Below are 18,634 nucleotides of genomic sequence, written 5' to 3'. Positions count from 1 at the left end.
CCGATGCCAACTCTGTCCACAGATCTATTCAAGTGACACCATCATAGGACCTAATCACATCAGCCATGCCATCAGGGGCTTGTTCACCTTCACCAATGTGATATATGCCATCATGTGCCAGCAATGCCCCTCTGCCATGTACATTGGCCAAACCGGATAGTCACTACACAAAAGAATAAATGGATACAAATCTGACATCAGGAATCATAACATTCAAAAACCAGTAGGAGAACACTTCAACCTCTCTGGTCACTCAGTAACAGACTTAAAGCTGGCAATTTTGCAACAGAAAAGCTTCAAAAAAAGACTCCAACGAGAAACTGTTGAGCTTGAATTAATAAGCAAACTAGATACCATTAATTTAGGCTTGAATAGAGACTGGAAATGGCTGAGTCATTACACAGATTGAATCTATTTCCCCATGTTAAGTATCCTCACACCTCTTGTCAGCTGTCTGAAATGGGCCATCTTGATTATCACTACAAAAGTTTTTTTTTCTCCTGCTGATAATTGCTCATCTTAATTAATTAGCCTCTTAGAGTTGATATGGCTACTTCCACCTTTTCATGTTCTGTATGTATATAGATCTCCTTACTATATGTTCCAGTCTATGCATCTGAAGAAGTGGGCTGTAGACCACGAAAGCTTATGCTCAAATAAATTTGTTAGTCTCTAAGGTGCCACAAGTACTCCTGTTCTTTTTGCAGATACAGACTAACACGGCTGCTACTCTGAAAAGAGTAACAAGGTGGTTCCTGTTGCTACAACCTTTACACTTCAGAGTACATCATAGGTCTGGAATCAAGCATGGCAATGCTGATGGCCTGTCGAGGGTGCACTGTTTGCCGACCCAAGCAGTCCAACCACGTAGACAGAAAAACAAGCCCATAACACTGGCTGAGAGAAGGACGGACTGCCCCTGTGCAACCAAGAGGGACTGTTTTACCCCAAGTCCTTCTCACCAAGGCTAAAAATAGTGCAGGCTGGTGAGGCCAAAAAGGTGCTTTGCCACAGCAGCTACTTACCACTCTTTAAATAACCTGGTTTGACCCCTTTTTCTCAGTGCACTGAGCTGATCCCTGACCGGTTCAGATACAAGTGCTGAAGACATTCATAGGCATTTTCCTGCTTTACCAGAATTGCTCCAGATTACAAAGAGAGAACTTCGAGCAGCAGAGAGACGAGTCAGGAGAGTCCTCAAGCCAGGAGGCACAAGGAGCCTGACCTGAACTCAGAAAAGTAAGGAGTCGGTGGGATCAACGCCTTGCTTGTTGTCTTGGATGGATCTTGGCTCCTCATCCCCTGTTGTTTCCATGAATTGATACATACCCTCGATGAAATCCTGACTCCACTAGTGTCAATGGCAAAACTCCCTCTGTATGATTGTATACATCTATTAATAATGAAAAGAGAGCAAGGATTTTACTCCCGGAATGTGCTTGATCGTGTTTAATTCCTTGGCACCAGGTTAATCAGAGCATCACTAATAGCACTACTGAATTTTGCATCCACGTACTGTGTTGGGAAGTTCATCTCTACAATTGTGGGAGTAAATGTAGACTATGACTCTTTATGGGTTAACTGTTGCAAAGCTAAGCATAGCAAATAAATTCATTCTCTGAGGGACTTTACAGGCTGCAGTGACACTAATATTTAACAGTTCCAACTCCCACTCTAGACAGAGTACTTTCAGCATGATAGAGACCTGTCATGTGATGCATAGAATCATAGAATCATAGAATATCAGAGTTGGAAGGGACCTCAAGAGGTCATCTAGTCCAACCCCCTGCTCAAAGCAGGACCAATTCCCAGCTAAATCATCCCAGCCAGGGCTTTGTCAAGCCGGGCCTTAAAAACCTCCAAGGAAGGAGACTCCACCACCTCCCTAGGTAACGCATTCCAGTGTTTCACCACCCTCCTAGTGAAATAGTTTTTCCTGATATCCAACCTGGACCTCCCCCACTGCAACTTGAGACCATTGCTCCTTGTTCTGTCATCTGCCACCACTGAGAACAGCCGAGCTCCATCCTCTTTGGAACCCCCCTTCAGGTAGTTGAAGGCTGCTATCAAATCCCCCCTCATTCTTCTCTTCTGGAGACTAAACAATCCCAGTTCTCTCAGCCTCTCCTCATAAGTCATGTGCTCCAGACCCCTAATCATTTTTGTTGCCCTCCGCTGGACTCTTTCCAATTTTTCCACATCCTTCTTGTAGTGTGGGGACCAAAACTGGACACAGTATTCCAGATGAGGCCTCACCAATGTCGAATAAAGGGGAACGATCACGTTCCTCGATCTGCTGGCAATGCCCCTACTTATACAGCCCAAAATGCCGTTAGCCTTCTTGGCAACAAGAGCACACTGTTGACTCATATCCAGCTTCATATCCACTGTGCCTTCATATCTGAACCGCCAACAATACAACACCAGCATGTCAGAACTCAGTCAGAGGATCCCATCATAGCTGGACAACCAAGTATACAATACCAGAAGGTAAGGGAGTTGGGAATGGTCATTGAAAGACCATTGAGATACTTAGAGTAAGCTACTGTGTGGCTAGGGATCTGAAAGCAAAGTTGAGTCTTATGCCCAGGCCCAGGCATCATGTAGACTGTGGTCTGTAATCGAAGAACAGGCTATGGGAGCCTGTTTTGTACCGATTGGCAGCAGTAACATGGAGTAGTGTTACAGAATGCAGCAAGGGTCAGACATTGGACTGGGATTTGGGAGATGTGGGCTCATTTAGTTGCCGAAGTAGCTCCATTAGATGAGCGTTGGACTGAAGGTTTAAAGGTTCCTGGTTCAATTCCTAGCTTTGGCATGCCCTACTCTGTAGTGCTCGGGTGTTTTCTGGGAATGTAGCTGTGCCCTTAGCCAATAAGAGTCTCTGATCTCCAGCTCCTCAGCAAAAGAAGAGAAGGTGAGGTTCTCCTCCTAGGTGGCCAGCCTGACCTTTCGTTCATCTTGGCAGGGGGTTAGACTAGATGACCCTTGCAGTCCCTTCTAGCCCTATGATTCATGGCTTTATCTCATTATGTTTATGTGTCCTTGGGCAAATCATCTCCTCTCTCTGTGCCTCAGCGCCTGATCTATAAAATGGGCATAATAATACTTCATTTCTCCCACCCATGTCTGTCTTGTCTCTTTGGACTATAAACTCTTTAGGGCCAATACTGTCTCTTGCTATGATTGCACAGAGTCTAGCACAAGGGGCCTTGGTCTTAGTTGTAACCCATAGGCATTTTTGTATTATAAATAAATAAATACCAACAACAAAATGCATGAGATATCCCCAGATTGTGGTCTCTCCTCACCACTCTGGCAGAGTGCGATGCCAGGAGGTCAGTTTGCTGTGTTTTAGAGCAGTGCTGCATTGCTGATCTGCTTTACACCACTGGGACTCAGAGGGAATATGTCACCGTGCACAGAGCAAGGGCATCACATGTAGAGGCCAGAGAGCTATTCATTTCTCTACGGCCTTAGTCTCACCTTCCTTCATTCTTTAATTCACCATTAATTTTTTATCATAATTTAATAGTTAGACTTATATACCAAGTTATACCAAGAGGACCCAATCAGGATCAGGGTGCCTAGGAGGCAGTGCAGCCTAGTGCCTAGAGCAGTGGACTGGGACTCTGGAGACCTGGGTTTCTATTTCTGGCTCAGCTGCTGGCCTGCTGGGTGAGCTTGGACAAGTCAGCTCACCACTCTGTGCCTCAGTTTCCACATCTGTAGAATGGAGATGATACTGATCTCCTTTGTCAAGTGCTTTTAGATCTACTGGAGGGAAGTGTTATGTAAGAACTATGTGGTGCTGTTATTAATATAGGTGCTGAACAAACACAGACACAGTCTGTGTCCCAAAGCACTTATATGGTAAGAAATAGAACTATGGAATGTTGTGTTGTCTGAAAAATAGAGTTTTTCTTGCAGTTTAAAGTCAGATCTATGCTGGAGAAATACATACTCTGTCAATACATGGACTGCTTGACATGCATAGGTTGCCAAGCCCATAGTCAGCTTGTCACCCCCCAAGTCAGCAGTTGGGAATTGCAGATGGTGCAGTGATATTTGTTGTGAGCGCCAGGAGATCCAGCGGAGTTCAAGACAGGTCAATTTCCAGGCAGCTATGCAAGAGAAGCCTCAACTTAGTAATCAAGCATTAGTGTTAGCTCTTGCAGGAACTGGTTACATGGCCTTCGGACCTTTGCTGCATTGCAGAACTCAGGTGTGTGAAGCAGGGAAGGGCAGAAAGGGAGCTACATTAAAATATCTCCATTGAGCCAAAATATTTGGAATTGACCCGATACCTGAATTGCTACATGTCATGTCCTAGAGCTATTACTGGGCTTTCTTGCTTCCTTAACAGAACAGTCCCAGGTTATGAAGGGAGAAGCAGCCCCAGGGACACCAGATACGAGAGTCCTAGAGCCAGAGGGCACAATGAATTCGACCCCAATATGCAAAGGTAAGGAGCCAGCAGGATGAAACCCTTATTTGCGAGGCCAAATAGAGTGCTATCACTTGGTTCATTCAATACCTTGAGCATAGTGGGCCTGTCCCTATTGAACCCCTGGCAGCAGTCATGGGCATTGCCATTAGCTGGATTGTGTTTTAAATCAATGTGTTTTGGGGATTTCAATTTCAGTTTTGGGGACATGGGGATGAGGAAGTATAATGAGTATTCAGAATGTTTGTGGATTCTTCATCACACATTAATATTCATTCTCTGAGGCTGTATTGATTCTTTATAACAGTGTAGGTACCCCCTGTCATGGGGTGTTAGGTCCCATCTGGTCCAAAGAAAGGGAAAGGATGTACCGCAGCCAGTTAGGTCCTATGCTGGTGACCCTGACTATAACACGAGGTAGTGCATCCTAGTGGCTGGAGTCAATAAAGGTACCCTTCCTCATGGGTCTGTGTGGCCCAATGGCTGGAGTCAATAGAGTAGCCCACCTCTGTGTGGCTGTGTTGGCCTATTGGCCTGTTACAGAAGTGGAGTGCCTTCTAGGGGTGTATGGCGCTTGGGATAGGGGGACTCGGGTCCTCCCTGCTTCTCCGAGTCCCAACCCAGGGCTCTGGCAGTGGCGAGTGTGCTTGCCACTGAGTCAGTGGGGATCCCCCCGAAACATGCTGACCTGTTCCCTGGTTCTCCAACCAGAGCAATGTCTAAGTCCCCTGAGCTGTTTCCTATCCTGTCTTCCTTGGTGTTGGTCTACAGTTCCCCATGATCTCTGGGGTCCTCAGCCAGTGCAGCTGCTGATTGCCCAGTTCCTTCTTTGGATTCTGCAGGCAGCCTGGAATCCATCTGGGGCATGATGCGCCTTGGCTCTGTGGTCAGGGCAAATAGCAGCTCCAGAGAGAGAGAGCCTGCAATCTATGTCCTTCCCCTTCAGCAGCCTGCTGAGGCAGAGAGGTGTGGCCTCCTCGGCCTGCAATGCGCAGTTAATCTCTGCAGGCCAGTGCAGGGCAGGTACACCCTGCCACAAACAGACACTACTCCCATTCTAGAGACAGCATTGTAACTATGTCACAGGAAGTCACAGCATGCCATTTTACATGGACAGCACAGAGTATAACACCAGAAGGTGAAGGGATGGGGCTGGTGATGGACATGTGAAAAGCCTGCAGTCAGCTGCTTTGGGATGGGAGCCCAGAAGCAGAGTTGAGATATTTAACCTCCAGTTCAAGGCAGAGAGATGTCATGAAGGTGATGTGATCGCTCACTCTCTGGAAAATGATTGCAATTACAAGAACCATTTGTAGCCACTGGGATGCACAGGACTATCTTTAATCTGGATTAATTGTTACCGGCAGATGCTACACAGGATGGGGCTGTGATATGTCCTCATCTACACGATGCTTGATGGAGATTCTTTGCCATTCCATTTGTGGACTTTCCATGAGCAGTGCAAAACGCACAGTACACTATCTCCAGAAAGCCAATGATCAGTCAAATTGGCTCCAGAATTGCCAATGGCCTGTTGAAGGTGGCAGTTCATTCAGTGTATGGATTTTTCTACAGTACTTTCCAGAATTTAAGCCCATACAAGCACAGCATGACACTCTGTAGGGTGCATGCCCTGCAGGCTGTGAGTATCGGATCTGTAGTTTACACCCAGAAGGTACTTCATATAGGTATGAAAATCAGTCATGGAATTCCTAGATATCCTAGAGCCATAAGGTTTGACTCTAGGCAGGATCAACTCTGCCCTTTATCCTTCTAAGGCAGATTAGTTATGTTTCATACAGGTTGCTAGGCATGGCTATTTCTGGTAACGTCATAACAACCATGGTCCACTCTACTCTCTATGGGAACTTATAGTCCCACTGCATTCTTTTTCTAAGGCTAAAAATTTGGGCCAAGGACCTGGCCAGGTAGTTCCCCTCCCTCTCCTGTTGTACAGTGTTTTGTGCTGGTTGTCCACTTGGCCATGGCTCTCCCATCTCAGAGATAGCTACTTGATTCTATATGACCTTTGGTCTTTTGAAGTTCTTAGTTGACCCTCCCTTAGTTGACTGCCCCAGGATTAATCCTCTGAGAAGCTACTCCTCTCTCTAAGGGCGTGGCTACATTTGCAAATGTAGAGCGCTTTGAGTTAAACCAGCCTTCGTAGAGCGCAGTAGGGAAATGGCTGCAGTTTGTCCACACTGACAGCTGCAAGCGCACTGGCATGTCCACATTTGCGGCACTTGCAGCAGCATTGGGAGCGGTGCATTGTGGGCAGCTATCCCATTCTGGCGCTATGGCTTGTGGGAAGAGGGCGGCGGGGCATTCTGGGTCCTGTCCCAATCCCCCGTGATGCATCCCGGCAATCCCTCTGCTTCCATCCACAATTGGCGCCATCTTTCAACATTTTTTGTACTGCGCGCTCTGTCTTCCCTTTCGGTCTGCAGGAATGGAGCCCGACCTGCTGAGGAATATGCTGATGAGTCTTGCCAGCACATCACATTTGGCAGTTGAGTTATTCCTTAAGATCCAAAGTGAAGTGAGGACTTCAATGATGATATCGACTCGAATAATGCATATGACATAAGATTGCTCGTGGCATTCATGGACACGCTCACCACCGTGGAACAGCACTTTTGGGTTCAGGAAACAAGCACTGAGTGGTGGGATCACATCGTCATGCAAGTCTGGGATGTGTGAGGAGCTCGCCCCCACCCTGTGGCGCAAGGACAAGAGATTGAGAGCTGCCCTGACAGTGGAGAAGTGGGTGGCTATTGCAATCTGGAAGCTGGCAACTCCAGACAGCTACCAATCGGTCGCTAACCAGTTTGGAGTGGGGAAGTCGACCATTGGAATTGTGTTGATGCAAGTTTGCAGGGCCATTAATCGCATCCTGCTCAGAAGAACCATGACTCTGGGTAATGTGCATGACATTATGGCTGGCTTTGCACAAATGGGTTTCCCTAACTGCGGAGGGGTGATAGATGGGACACATATTCCAATTCTGGCACTAGCCCACCTAGCCTCCGAGTATGTTAATCAGAAGGGCTATTCCTCTATGGTTCTCCAGGAGCTTGTGGATCACCGAGGGCATTTCATTGACATTAACGCATGACGCATGCATCTTTCGGAACACTGGCCTATTCAGGAAGCTGCAAGCCGGGACATTTTTTCCAGACCAGAAGATCACCGTACGGGAAGGCGAAATGCCCATTTCGATCCTTGGAGACCCAGCTTACCCTTTAATGCCGTGGCTCATGAAACCCTACACAGGGAGCCTTCACAGCAGCAAGGAGCGGTTCAACGACAGGCTGAGTCGGTGCAGAATGACTGTGGAGTGTGCTTTTGGTCGTTTAAGGGCCGCTGGAGCTCTCTGTATGGGAAGCTGGACCTGGCCGATAACAGCATCGCCACGGTTATATCTGCGTGCTGTACCCACCAAAACAGTTGTGAAGGGAAAGGTGAAAGATTCACTCAGGAATGAAACTCGGAGGTTCAACACCTGGAGGCTGAATTTGAACAGCCAGAGAGCAGGGCTATTAGAGGGGCCCAGCGCGGGGCTGCAAGGGTTAGGGATGCCTTGAGGGAGCAATTTGAGGCTGAAAGCCACCAGTAATGTCTCCTGTGTAATGCAGGGGAGTGAAGTGCAGTGGTTCCAATATGAGTAGTAATCTGTGTTTGCTATGTATGATACACTCACTTGCAGTGCCTGTTTCTTTCCTGGGCTAAGGTATCTTTTACTTTATGCAATAATAAAGAATGTTTTCAAAGCAAAAAAATCCATTTATTGAAAAGAAACACAACTGCTTGGGAAACAGAAAGGGCAAGGGGGTGGGGTCGGGAACGGTACAATCACAGATTTGCGTATGTCTTGTTATCATACTCAGCTGTCCTGTCTGGAGTGCTGTGCAATGAGTGCTGCACTTCAGGATGGCTATACTGCATGATGATGGGGGTTGAGTGCAGTGGGTAAAGGTCGTAGTTTTCAGGGCTGGGTGGTGAAGCTACAGGTGTTGGAGGCAGCTGGTGGAGATAAGAACCGGGATGCTGGGTAAAGTGGGTTGGAGGTGACATGGGGGCACAAGGGAAAGTGTTTTGGGATAAGGGCTGGAGGCGCAGACGGGCGCGTAGTGCTCCACCTGCATGGCTACGAGCACCTGGATCGAGTCCGCTTGGCGCTCCATGATGCTTATCAGCCGCTCCATGCTTTGGTGACGGTGATCCTCATTCTGCTGGCGGACCCTCCTTTCACTCTCCCGCCACTCCTGCACTTTTTGATTTTCATTAAGGGACTGCTGCATGTGCTCTTTGCTTCTACATGGCCTCTTCCTGATTCTTTGCAGCCTCTCAGCCAGTGATAACATGGATGACTGAGATCTCAAGGTTGCATCTGTAAAGGCAAAATGCAACACTTAACAGAGGCAGCATTGTTCACACCAGACAGAACAATGATTCCCCCGTACCTAAGGAAAGCAAGCACAGTCTACACAATAGCATAATTTGCCCGTCCCAAAGCGAGTGCACATAACCCCCGGGAGCCCCAAAATGGTGAGTAAGCACAGGGTTAAGGGGGACTGATTCTTTCATGGCTGTATTGTCCTCTGCCTTGGGGAGAGCCAACAGCTGCAGGGGGCCCCTATACTCAACACTGTCCCCACATTTTCCACAGGAGTTCATCCTGGAAGATATCTCGCTGCTGAGGGTGACCTAGGAAGCAAGGGAGGGTCTTCTACTACAATGCGGCTTCCGCCCTGGCCCATATTCAGCTTGCCTGTGTGCAGCAGTGGTCCCCCCACCCCTCACGGCACAGTGGCGCGGACATGTTAGCCTGATTGGGACAAGGACCACAGTGGCTCTCCCACGAAACCTGCCCAAGTGCATTGCCCAAGTTCTGGCTGACACCTTTGAAGAGATCACTGAGGCCGATTACCGCGATGTGAGAGAGCACATCAATGCCCTCTTATGCATCTAGGCATGCATGCAGCCCTAACCCTCCTCGCTCCAAGAGCCTGCTTCCTTCCCAAAATAAAAGCCACTTACCAGGAACCTCCTCTGGTGTTTGTCCTTCCCCAAGCACTGGCAACCACGACTGGCTACCTTCCTCCTGGCTTGAGAACAGCTCCTGGCTGCATGCATATAGGGACACCGGGGTGTCTTCCTCCTCTTCAGCACCCTCCCTCCTGCTTTGTTCCTCCTCCTCCTCCTGCTTTGTTGGACTGGGCTCTGAAGTGTCCATGGTGGTACTTGGAGTGGAGGTGGGGTCACCCCCAGGTATCGCGTCCAGCTGTTTGTAAAAACGGCAGGTCGCCGGGGCAGCACCGGAGCAGCTGTTTGCCTCGCGGGTTTTGTGGTAGGCATTCCGCAGCTCCTTCACTTTAACCCTGCACTGCAGAGCGTCCCAGTCATGGCCCCTTTCCATCATGGCCCTTGATATCTGCCCGAAGATATCGTAATTCCTACGTCTGGAGTGCAGCTGGGACTGGACAGCTTCCTCCCCCCCAAACAATGATGAGGTCCAGCATATCGCCATTGCTCCATACTGGGGATCGCCTGGCACGTGGAGGCATGGTTACCTGGAAAGATGCACTGAGAGCACTCCACGCCTGGCTGAGCAAACAGGAAGGGGATTTTCAAAATTCCCAGAGAATTTAAAGGGTGGGTCTGACGGTTGGTCACCTGAGGGCAGGGCAGTAGAGTTCAAACTGGTGACCAGAGTGGCTAGATCAGGCATTGTGGGACACTTCTGGAGGCTGATCAGAGCGCATTAGCAGACCAGGGCATCCACACTGGTGCCACGGCACTCCAGCGGGGGCGCATCAACATGATTGCCGAGGTGGAATACCAGGAGTGCTCTAGCTGCGGAGTCAGAGCGCTCTACGTGCCTTTCCAGTGTGGACGCGTCATGAGTTAGAGCGCACTGGGCTGCTTTAATGCGCTCTAACTCGCAAGTGTAGCCATGCCCTAAGATGTTGTGTGTGTCAGGTGTGGGAAGGGACATGAGCCTATGTTACCTGTGACAAAATATGAATCAGGATGCTATTTCATGCAACTGAGGGACTTAATATTGTCCCACACCTTTGAAACAATGTCCTTGTGTTCTTGCTTATCCATTCTCCCCTAGCATACAGACCTGACACCTGCTGCAATTCAGGTTCCAGGTGTTTGTAGCCTTTTCCCTCTCTTGCCAGGTTTCCCTCAGCTTCAAGTGAGAGGATCTCCATGTCTACTGCCAGCTCTCAGTACCACAGTCCATCAGCTGTGGGATACAAATCCAACCCCAGCACTGCAAGGTAAAGAGTGGAGAAGACTTACCCTGTGTTTGTTATCCTGAGCAATTCTCTTCTCATGCACAGATCCCCACAGAGAGCCAAATCCTGTCCTTGATGCATGTGAATGGCTCTTACTGCAGTGAAATGGGAGCCCTATGAGTATACACTGTGATTAGATAATGTGGTGACAGGCACCTTAGAGATAGAAGATAAAGCTAGAATTTGGCCCACTGAGTAGACTTCACCTGTTCTGTTTCATGTGGCTGATAAATACTTTGAGCTCTGAAATATGGAATGACCTAATAAAATGATGCAGCTTGCAAACCTTCCTGCCCTGCTCACTTAGCCCCGGATTGGAATGCTCTGATTCCATTTGGGTCACAGGCCAGTCCGTCAAACTGGACTCATTTTTGAGGAGGGGTGATTCTGCAAAGGCATTGCATAGTGTAGGCAAGGCCAAAATACAGCTGCAGGGGGCCAGTGTAGCATATAGGTACCCGTAGTTTTATTATAGAAGGTTGGCCTGCAGGGCCACAGTGCCCTAGTCGGATAAACTTGGCCAAGCCAGGGTACTGCATGCTGGCACATGTAGTCTCTACAGGCTGCACCTTAAAGCTGAAATCAGTCCATTTAATGCAAATTATCTGCAGCTTTCAAGCTCCTGCTAAGATGCCAATGTCTGTTGGCTAGTGTTGGAGTGCCCTGGTATAGTGCCACACTGTTTATGATAATATCACTATGCAAGCAGAGAGTGCTCATCTGAGATGCTGGCTCTGGAAGAGTCTATGCAAAAGAAAAAGGCTCTGCTTTTCTTTCCTTAGCTGGAACACAGCTTAATTTGATCACATAAGAAGAAAGGATTAGTTGTAGCCCAAAGGCAGCCATGAAAATGAACCATGGAGAAAGATGGGTTACTTGAACTAGACCTCTGATTAGCTCATTCTCACAGGCTCTGGGAGTGTGCTGGCAGGAATGATGTCTTGTGTAGGATCTGTGACAGAGGTACAGACACATGGTGGGGAGGGGCAGATCACTTTGAAGAGAGCATTACAAAGTGTGTGTGGGGAGAGGGGGACAAGTGCAAGGAGGTTCAGTTTCCTGATCTGCAAGAAAAACAGCACAAAGGATAACCATCAATTAGCAATGACAATCATTCTTAAGTATCACTAAGGTTTTTAATGTTAAAGGACAGAGAGAGCAAGAGAGAGCTAATGGCTATTAAATCCTGAGATTGTTGGAAATAGCCAAACTGAATGTAAATTGAGATTTCAGTGATAATCCAGTAGCACCTGCATCCCACCTTCCCCCTTGCCATGCACACGCATGTGCGCACACACACATTGTCTCTCTCACACTTCCATTAGTTCCTGACTCCTCTGATGTGAATGTTTCTGTTACTGTCTCCATCCTTCTCTAGCAAAGGGATCCTCTTTGTGAAGGAGTATGTAAACAGCCGTGAGTTATCTCCACGCGAGAGCAGGTATGAGCAATCCATGACTCACTCCACAGTGGAGATGCAGAACTGAGTCTGTTGGGTTAGGGTAGTGAAACAGTCGCACTGAAATTCCAAAACCTCAGTGTTTGATGCTGTTGGGCTTCATTGCATATTTGCAAAAGTGGTTAGATTTGGTGTGAAAACAGATTTGTTGTGGGTTTTCTGTCAAAAATAGGACCATTTTTTATTGAAAATTATCTATTTTCAAGCCAAAACTCACAATGTGTTTTCAATTTTGTTTAAAGTCAGTGAAGTTATTCCAGATTCTCACCAGTGTTATTGAGAGCGATATTTGGCTCTCTTTGCTTTCTATTTATGCTCACCTGGTAAACATTAACATCTTGTTAAAATGCATGCTTGCTGTGCTTTTATCCTCACTCAGTACAGTGCTAGAGTTTATAACCCGCTGGCCACAGCAATGTTACCATTGTCAGCTTCTAGCTATTCTGGTCTCAAAAGCAGATCTCAGTGACTTAGAGATGTGCTTTTATATTTGGCATATTAGCATTCACTCGGGTGCCCACAGTATTTCTAACACAAATGTCTTCAAGAAAGTAAACAAACATGAAGCTCACTAGGGCAGGGATTGTGTCTTTTATTTGTCTGTGGAGTGCCTACCACGTTGGGTAGGTATTGGGAGTTATACTATAATCAATATTAATAATATCCTAAAATGTTAATAGGACGCCTTGTGTGAAATCCTGGCTGCACTGCAATCAATGGGAGTTTTTTCACAGACTTCAGTGAAGCCAGAATTTCACCCCAGTCTGTCCAGTGGCCAATGCCAGATAGTTACTGGTCTCATGATATATCTACACAACAAAAGCTGTGCACAAGCTAGCCTGTCTGAACTAAGCTGAATCCAGGTAACAATAGTGCAGGTAACAATAGCAGTGAAGGCAGCACAGCATGGGCTTCAGACTGTATAGCATGGGCTTGGCACAGATGCTAACGCTTGCCCATTCTGAAGCCCGCACTGCGCTCTCTTCAGTTATCCACCTAGTTGGATTCAAGCTAGCTGGGTAAGCCAGCCTGTACACAGCTTTTGCTGTATACATTGTGACGGATTGAATCACAGAAACCCCCTTGGGAACTGCCAACTGATGTGCCAAGACTACTTCTGCCCCTGCTTTCCTGCCCTGGCAGCTCAGGAATCCAGCACCCTGTCTTGTTGAGCCAGACATACCCGTCTGTTCCAACACAGACCCAGGGTCTGAATTACTTGCCCCACAGCTGCAGGTTTACCTGAAAGCAGCTAACAGAAGTGTTCTTTTCTTTAACCATCAGATGCACAACTCCCAGTGGGGTCTAAACCCAAATAAATCCGTTTTATCCTGTATAATGCATATACAGGGTAAACTCATAAATTGTTCACCCTCTATAACACTGATAGAGAGATCTGCACAGCTGTTTGCCCCTCCCCCCAGGTATTAACACACATTCTGGGTTAATTAATAAGTAAAAAGTGATTTTATTAAATACAGAAAGTAGGATTTAAGTGGTTCCAAGTAGTAACAGACAGAACAAAGTGAATTACCAAGCAAAATCAAATAAAACATGCAAATCTAAGCCTCAGAGGGGTAGCCATGTTAGTCTGAATCTGTAAAAAGCAACAGAGGGTCCTGTGGCACCTTTAAGACTAACAGAAGTATTGGGAGCATAAGCTTTCGTGGGTAAGAACCTCACTTCTTCAGATGCAAGTAATGGAAATTTCCAGAGGCAGGTATAAATCAGTATGGAGATAACGAGGTTAGTTCAATCAGGGAGGGTGAGATGCTCTGCTAGCAGTTGAGGTGTGAACACCAAGGGAGGAGATGATGGTGTTGCTGGTGTAGACATATCTAATACATACTGTAGACATATCTACACCAGCAACACCATCACAGGACCTAACCAGATCAGCTACATCATCACCGGCTCATTCACCTGCATGTCCACCAATGTTATATATGCCATCATGTGCCAGCAATGCCCCTCTGCTATGTACATTGGCCAAACTGGACAGTCACTACGCAAGAGGATAAATGGACACAAGTCAGATATCAGGAATGGCAATATACAAAAACCTGTAGGAGAACACTTCAACCTCCCTGGCCATACAATAGCAGATGTAAAGGTAGCCATCTTACAGCAAAAAAACTTCAGGACCAGACTCCAAAGAGAAACTGCTTAGCTCCAGTTCATTTGCAAATTTGACACCATCAGATCAGGATTAAACAAAGACTGTGAATGGCTATCCAACTACAGAAGCAGTTTCTCCTCCCTTGGTGTTCACACCTCAACTGCTATCAGAGCACCTCACCCTCCCTGATTGAACTAACCTCGTTATCTCCATACTGATTTATACCTGCCTCTGGAAATTTCCATTACTTGCATCTGAAGAAGTGAGGTTCTTACCCACGAAAGCTTATGCTCCCAATACTTCTGTTAGTCTTAAAGGTGCCACAGGACCCTCTGTTGCTAAATCTAAGCATAATACAGTAATACAACTGAGTACAGATAATATCTCATCCTGAAAGATGTTTCAATACATTTCTTTCACAGTCTGGATGCTTTCCTAGTCTGGGCACAATCCTTTCCCCTGGTACAGCCCTTGTTCCAGTTCAGGTGGTAGCTAGGGGATTTCTCATGATGGCCCCCTTTGTTCTGTTCCACCCATTTATATATCTTTTGCATAAGGTGGGAATCCTTTGTCCCTCTGGGTTCCCACCCCGCCCCCCTTCTCAATGGAAAAGCACTAGGTTAGAGATGGATTCCAGTTCAGGTGACATGATCACATGTCACTGTAAGACTTCATTTTCCACTTGCCAGCAGACATCTTTACAGAAAGACTTACAGGTAAAACAGAGCCATCTGCAGTCAATTGTCCTGGTTAATGGGAGTCATCAAGATTCCAAACCACCATTAATGGCCCACACTTTGCAAAATTACAATAGGCCCTCAGAGTTATATTTCATATTTCTAGTTTCAGATACAAGAGTGGTACATTTATACAAATAGGATGATCACACTCAGTAGATTATAAGCTTTGTAATGATACCTTACAAGAGATCTTTTGCATAAGGCATATTCCAGTTACATTAGCATATTTTCATAACATTATATAGAGTGCAACTTCACATACATAATCTCCGTCCAGGTCACAAAATCATATACTTTGGTTAGCACCCTTGTTAGCATACTTAGCAGAGAGGCCAGGCACTAGGTGGGCCATAGAGCCTAAACTACCCTGTCTCACCATCAGAGTGGTCCCTTTGGGTTGGGAGTGAGGCACATTGGTGCCCGAGCAGGGAAAGCTTGTGCTCTGCTGCTCCTCATGCAGTATGTGCCCTGAGCATAAAGGGAAAATTCAGTCTGTGGTGATGACACTTTGCTGCCTTTCACTAGCACAGCACTCACTTTTAAGAAAATGTCTATTGATATTTAATTGGCAAGGGATGACACTGTTGTCAATAAAGAGGCACCTGGTAAGTTGCTCAGCAGAACTGTGACCCAATTAGAATTTTTGGATGCTCTGCACTGATGATTAATGGTTCCGCTCCTACATGTGACTATCAAGTAATGATTCCTCCCTCCCTCTCTTCCCCAGTGACAGCTTGGTTGATTTGTCTGACATAGAGAGAGCAAGCTACCTGCACAGCAGCACCTCCCAGAGGTAGGAAAATTCATTGCGCTGGGGTGATTGCAAGGGGATGTTATACAGCAGGGATCGGCAACCTTTGGCACGTGGCTCACCAGGGTAAGCACCCTGGCGGGCCGGTTTGTTTACCTGCCGTGTCCGCAGGTTCGGCTGATTGCGGCTCCCACTGGCCGCGGTTCGCCGCTCCAGGCCAATGGGGGCTGTGGGAAGCGGCGCGGGCTGAGCGGTGAACCACAGCCAGTGGAAGCCATGATCGGCTGAACCTGCGAACCCGGCAGGTAAACAAACGGCCCGGCCGCCAGGGTGCTTACCCAGGCGAGCCGCGTGCCAAAGGTTGCCGATCCCTGTTATACAGAAACATTCTTTAAGGCTTTACTGTATATGATCTTTTATATCATATGTAAGTGTTCAGTAAAATAATGTCCTTTTCTTTGGCTTCCTGGTAATGAAGCTTAGAACTGTCCAAGGAGACTAAAGAGCATCAGCCATAGTTACTGGGGGTGGTATTAAAACAGTGCTTCCTGCTGCCATGCTGCTTTGGAGTAAATACATAGGAATCTTTGCCCTTGAACTCTGGCAATCCTGCTACACCACGGATGCTTCTGTATCGGCTCTTGGCATGGCCAAGACATATGGATAGATGTCCACTTTTGTACTGCATGGTAGTGCTGGTGTTAGATCTAAGATTGCCTTTGCTCCTACTCAGAGACAGGAACTGTTTGTGTTATTGAGGTGTGGTGATGTTGTGATTCGAGTCCTTTCCTCTCCAACCCCACAGGTCATGTGAAGGTGTCTGCACTTACTGTGGCCATGAGATCCGAGACTGTCCTAAGATAATGATAGAACATCTCAACGTTTACTGCCATGAATACTGCTTTAGGGTAAGGGACATTATTATGTAATGGAACTGGAGGGGACTTGTGGCTGGGAAAGTGATCATAAGGCAATATTTGTTCAGACTTTCAGATTAAAAGCAAATTAAAAGAGATCTGGGTCCATCTTGGAGTAGGAAGTCATGTGGCCACAGATTTTGGAAGTGCCCACAAAAATTATCTTGGGCCATTGTATAAACTAATTATTGAGCTAGAAGATCCCTTTGTTATCATGTTCATTGAACTGATTTTATAATCCAGTGAAATTAAACAGCAAATTGACCATACAAACAGTGATTGTCAGGCATCGGATGGCTCAGAGGGTTTGTAATAGTAGATCACTATTTCATATCCAATAGTGACTGAAACTTGTTGCTATCTAGTGGGTAAGGTGAATTTAGCTAGTAGCCTTAGTTCACAGTTGACTATTGTCTGCATTAAAAAGTCGACTACACAATTAGCATTCCAAGCAGAGAAGCCGAGTTTTGGATGTGTTATGGAGACTGACATTCCCTCTCTTCCTGAAGTTGATATACATTCCTCAAGGTTGATGCACACTGAGGTGATGAGGTGTATATGGGGAGCTTGCTGTGATATGGCTTGTGCTTACCTGTTCTTTACAGAAGCAGAGGTTTTTAGACTTCAGGGCCATTAATCCAGCACCTTTCACCAGCTTTAAATTCACTTAAAAATTACAGAGATTGCCACTAATTTCTCAATCCTCTTCCTATATATGCTTCTAAATAGGGCTCTGGTAACCATCCAACTCCCTGTTTTTATTTCCACAGTGTGGGATTTGCCATAAGGCAATGGGAGACCTCCTGGATAAAATATTCATTCATCGTGACATTGTCCACTGTGACCAGTGCTATGAGAAGCTCTTCTAGGTGAGTGCCACTTTTTCCAGGGTTAGCATGACTGGGGGTAGATCTACACTTACCCGGTAGTTCGGCGGCAAGCAAATCGAACTTCTGGGTTCGACTTATCGCGTCTTGTCTGGTTGAGATAAGTCGAACCCGGAAGTGCTCGCCGTCGACTGCGGTACTCCAGCTCGGCGAGAGGAGTACGCGAAGTCGACGGGGGAGCCTGCCTGCCGCGTCTGGACCGAGGTAAGTTCGAACTAAGGTACTTCGAACTTCAGCTATGTTATTCTTGATTTTAGTTGGTCAAATCAAGCAGAAACCTGGCTTGATTAGTGAATGAAGTAGCTGTTACACATGGTTAGTATCTTCTTCAGTATCAGCTGGATACAATATTCCTCCTCATTTCCTGTACTAACCTGTGGTTGGGGCAGCAAGTTATACACACTCGTGGTGCCTGGGCTCCACCAATATTTAGGGCCTGGCTCCACCAATGTTTGGGGCCAGGTCTCTCCCCCGGCCCCGCCTGCCACCCCAATGCGCCTCCCCCGACCCCTACTTGCTGTCCCTGCTCACCTCCCCCGGGCCCCAGAGCCTGCAGCTCACACTGACTCTGCTCTGCCGGCTCCCAGCATCAACTGCTGCTGCAGGGTCCTAGTGCCTGCCCTCCATCCACTAATGGCAGGGCAGGCTGCCCTTACCCTGCCCTTCTGCCCTAGCCCTGAGCCTCTCCAACGCCCCAAACCCCTCAACCCCCGTCCCAGCCAGAGCCGTCACCCCCCGTACCCTAATTCTCTGCCCCAGCCCTGAGCCCCCTCCTGCATCATGAACCCCTCATCCCCAGCCAGAGCCCTCATCCCCCTGCACCTTAATTCTCTGCCCCAGCCCTGAGCCCCCTCCTGCATCATGAACCCCTCATCCCCAGCCAGAGCCCTCATCCCCCTGCACCTTAATTCTCTGCCCCAGCCCTGAGCCCCCTCCTGCATCATGAACCCCTCATCCTCAGCCCCACAGCCCTGACCCCTGCACCCCTCATCCCCAAACTCCCTCC

At 47.4% G+C, this 18,634-nt stretch overlaps 1 protein-coding gene across 2 annotated transcripts in view; it reads left to right on the top strand.

Moving 5' to 3' along the window:
• ZNF185 (zinc finger protein 185 with LIM domain) overlaps nt 1–18,634 on the top strand; it is a 120,593-nt gene that overhangs the window by 99,492 nt on the left and 2,467 nt on the right. For both annotated transcript variants that reach the window (XM_054040624.1, XM_054040625.1), the window contains exons 22-27: nt 4,367–4,465; nt 10,636–10,737; nt 12,134–12,196; nt 15,801–15,866; nt 16,630–16,732; nt 17,512–17,610. In XM_054040624.1, coding sequence (XP_053896599.1) covers nt 4,367–4,465; nt 10,636–10,737; nt 12,134–12,196; nt 15,801–15,866; nt 16,630–16,732; nt 17,512–17,610 — 532 coding nt within the window. The remainder of the gene's footprint in view (nt 1–4,366; nt 4,466–10,635; nt 10,738–12,133; nt 12,197–15,800; nt 15,867–16,629; nt 16,733–17,511; nt 17,611–18,634) is intronic.

This window comes from Malaclemys terrapin, chromosome 9 (assembly GCF_027887155.1).
Source record: "Malaclemys terrapin pileata isolate rMalTer1 chromosome 9, rMalTer1.hap1, whole genome shotgun sequence".
NCBI lineage: Eukaryota > Metazoa > Chordata > Testudines > Emydidae > Malaclemys > Malaclemys terrapin.
This window is presented reverse-complemented; position numbering and strand designations above follow the sequence as displayed.